At 34.4% G+C, this 2,500-nt stretch overlaps 1 protein-coding gene across 1 annotated transcript in view; it reads left to right on the top strand.

Annotated features, from left to right (window-relative positions):
* LOC119589651 (ras and EF-hand domain-containing protein-like) overlaps positions 1-2,500 on the top strand; it is a 42,171-nt gene that overhangs the window by 11,172 nt on the left and 28,499 nt on the right. The window contains exons 5-6 of the mRNA XM_037938245.1: positions 780-966; positions 1,898-2,094. Coding sequence (XP_037794173.1) covers positions 780-966; positions 1,898-2,094 — 384 coding nt within the window. The remainder of the gene's footprint in view (positions 1-779; positions 967-1,897; positions 2,095-2,500) is intronic.

Below are 2,500 nucleotides of genomic sequence, written 5' to 3'. Positions count from 1 at the left end.
AATGATGATTTTGATAATGATAATAATAATGATGATAATAATGATAAATATTATAATAACAATACTACTACTGTTAATGATCAAAATAACGAAAATATTAACAATGATAATAATAATAATGATAATAGTGACAAAAATATTTAAGTAATAATAATGATAATAATAACAATAATAATAATAATAATGATAATAATAATAACAGTAATACTACTACTGCTGCTAATAATAATAATAATAATAAAATAGTGATAATAATAATGATAATAGTAATTATAATGATAATAGTACTACTACTACTGCTACTACTAGTAGTAATAGTAATTGTGATAATAATAATGATAATGGTAATAATAATAAAAATTATAATAATAACAATTCCAATGATGATAATGTTGATAACAATATTGACGATAATGATTATGATCATAACGATAGTAATAATGATGATGGTGATGATGATTATAACAGTAGTAACTATAGTAACATTTGTAATGCCAATAACAATAATAATGATAATGAGAGCAATAATAAGTAATTCTTTTTCCTTCCTTCTCCTCCTCTCCTCCTCCTCCTCCTCCTCCCCCTCCTCCTCCTTCCTCCTCCTTTTTCCTCTCTCATCCTCCCTCCTTCCTCCTTTCTACTCTCCTTCTCCTCTTCTCTTTCTTCCTTCTCTCCCTCCTCCTCACATCCTCTCTCCTGTCCTCCTCCTCCTCCTCCTCTCCTCCTCCTCCACCTCCTCCTCCTCCTCCCCCTCCCCTTCCGCTCCACCTCGCCCTCAGAGAGCGCGAGCACCACGCCGACGCTCTCAGATCCCTGGAGGACGAGCTCGAGGACCAGGTGGCGCGGGTCGAGGAGAAGGCGCGGCTGCAGGCGAAGCAGGAGTCGGAGGAGGAGAAGCGCCTCCTGCAGGATCAGATGGACCAGGAGGTGGCAACACTGCAGACGCATCTCAAGATCTTCCAGAAGGTGAGGGGGGGGGGGGAGTAGGGGAGGAGGGGTAGAAGGGATAGGGAAAGGGTGGGGGGAAGGAATGCATATACATGTATATAATATATATATATATATATATATATATATATATATTATATATATATAATATATATATATATATATATATATATATATATATATATATATATATACATATATATATGTATATGTATATATATATATATATATATATATATATATATATATATATATATAGATATAGTATATATATATATATATAGATATATATATATATAATTATATATATATATATATATATATATATATTATATATACATACATATATGTATATGTATACACACACACATATATATCTATACCTATAGCTATATCTATCTATCTATATGTTTATATGTAAATTCATATTTAAATATATAATACATATCTGTATATATGTATTAATATATATATATATATATATATATATATATATATATATATATATATATACATATAATAATATATTATATATGTCTATATATATATGACACACACAAGAAAAACATGAGAGGGGGAAAAAAGGGGAAAATATATATATATATGTAGATATGAGAGAGAGAGAAGATATAGTAGTATGATGAGAGAGAGAGACGGAGATGAGAGATGAGAGAGAGAGAGAGAGAGAGACAGAGAGGAGAGAGAATGATAGAGAGAGAGAGAGAGAGAGAGAGAGAGAGAGAGAGAGAGAGAGAGAGAGAGAGAGAGAGAGAGAGAGAGAGAAAGAGAAAAAGAAAGAAAGATAGAGATAGATAGATAGATAAATAAATAGATAGATAGATAGAGAGAGAAAACTCACACACGTGTCCACACACACATAGACACCCCCACCACACCACCTCTTCCGAAGGACCATCACGCTCCCCCCCCCTCCCCTCCCGTCCCCCAGGTGGAATCCTGGCTCAACAAAGACAGCGAGGGTGAGGACAAAGTGGCTGAAGTCAAGAAGAAGCTCGAGGAAGCCTACCAAGCCAACCGAAGCCTCAACATGAACCTGAATGAAACGACAACAAATCTCGGCCTCCTGCGCTCCGACCTGGCGCAGATGAGGCTGCAGTACGAGGAGAAGTGTCGAGAGCTGCACAGGTGAGGAGGAGGCGGGAGGGAGGCTGGGCGCTGCGGGTGGGTGGCTGGCGTTGGGTTTGTTTTTGCTTTGTTGTTTTGATTGTTCTGATTGTTTTCTTTATTGTTTGGTTGCTTTGGTTGTCTCTTGTTTTGTTTTTGTTTGTTTTGTTGTTGTTTTTTGTTTTGTATTTGTTGTTTTGTTTGTAGTTGTTGTTTTGCTTGTGTTTTTTTTGTTTTGTTTTGTTTGTTTCTTCTTGTTTGTTTGAATGTTTTTTTTATTACTTTTGTTTTGTTTGTTTGCTGTTTAGTTTTTCTTGTTGACTTGTTTTGTTATTTTTGTTTGTTTTGATTGTTTTTGTTTTGTTTTGTTGGTTGTGTTTGGTTATTAGTTTGCATATTCATTTGTCTGTTTCTTTGTGTTTAGCTG

The sequence above is a fragment of the Penaeus monodon genome, chromosome 26 (assembly GCF_015228065.2).
Source record: "Penaeus monodon isolate SGIC_2016 chromosome 26, NSTDA_Pmon_1, whole genome shotgun sequence".
NCBI classification, from domain to species: domain Eukaryota; kingdom Metazoa; phylum Arthropoda; class Malacostraca; order Decapoda; family Penaeidae; genus Penaeus; species Penaeus monodon.
The sequence above is the reverse complement of the archived record's forward strand: the minus strand, read 5'-3'. Positions and strand labels throughout refer to the sequence as shown.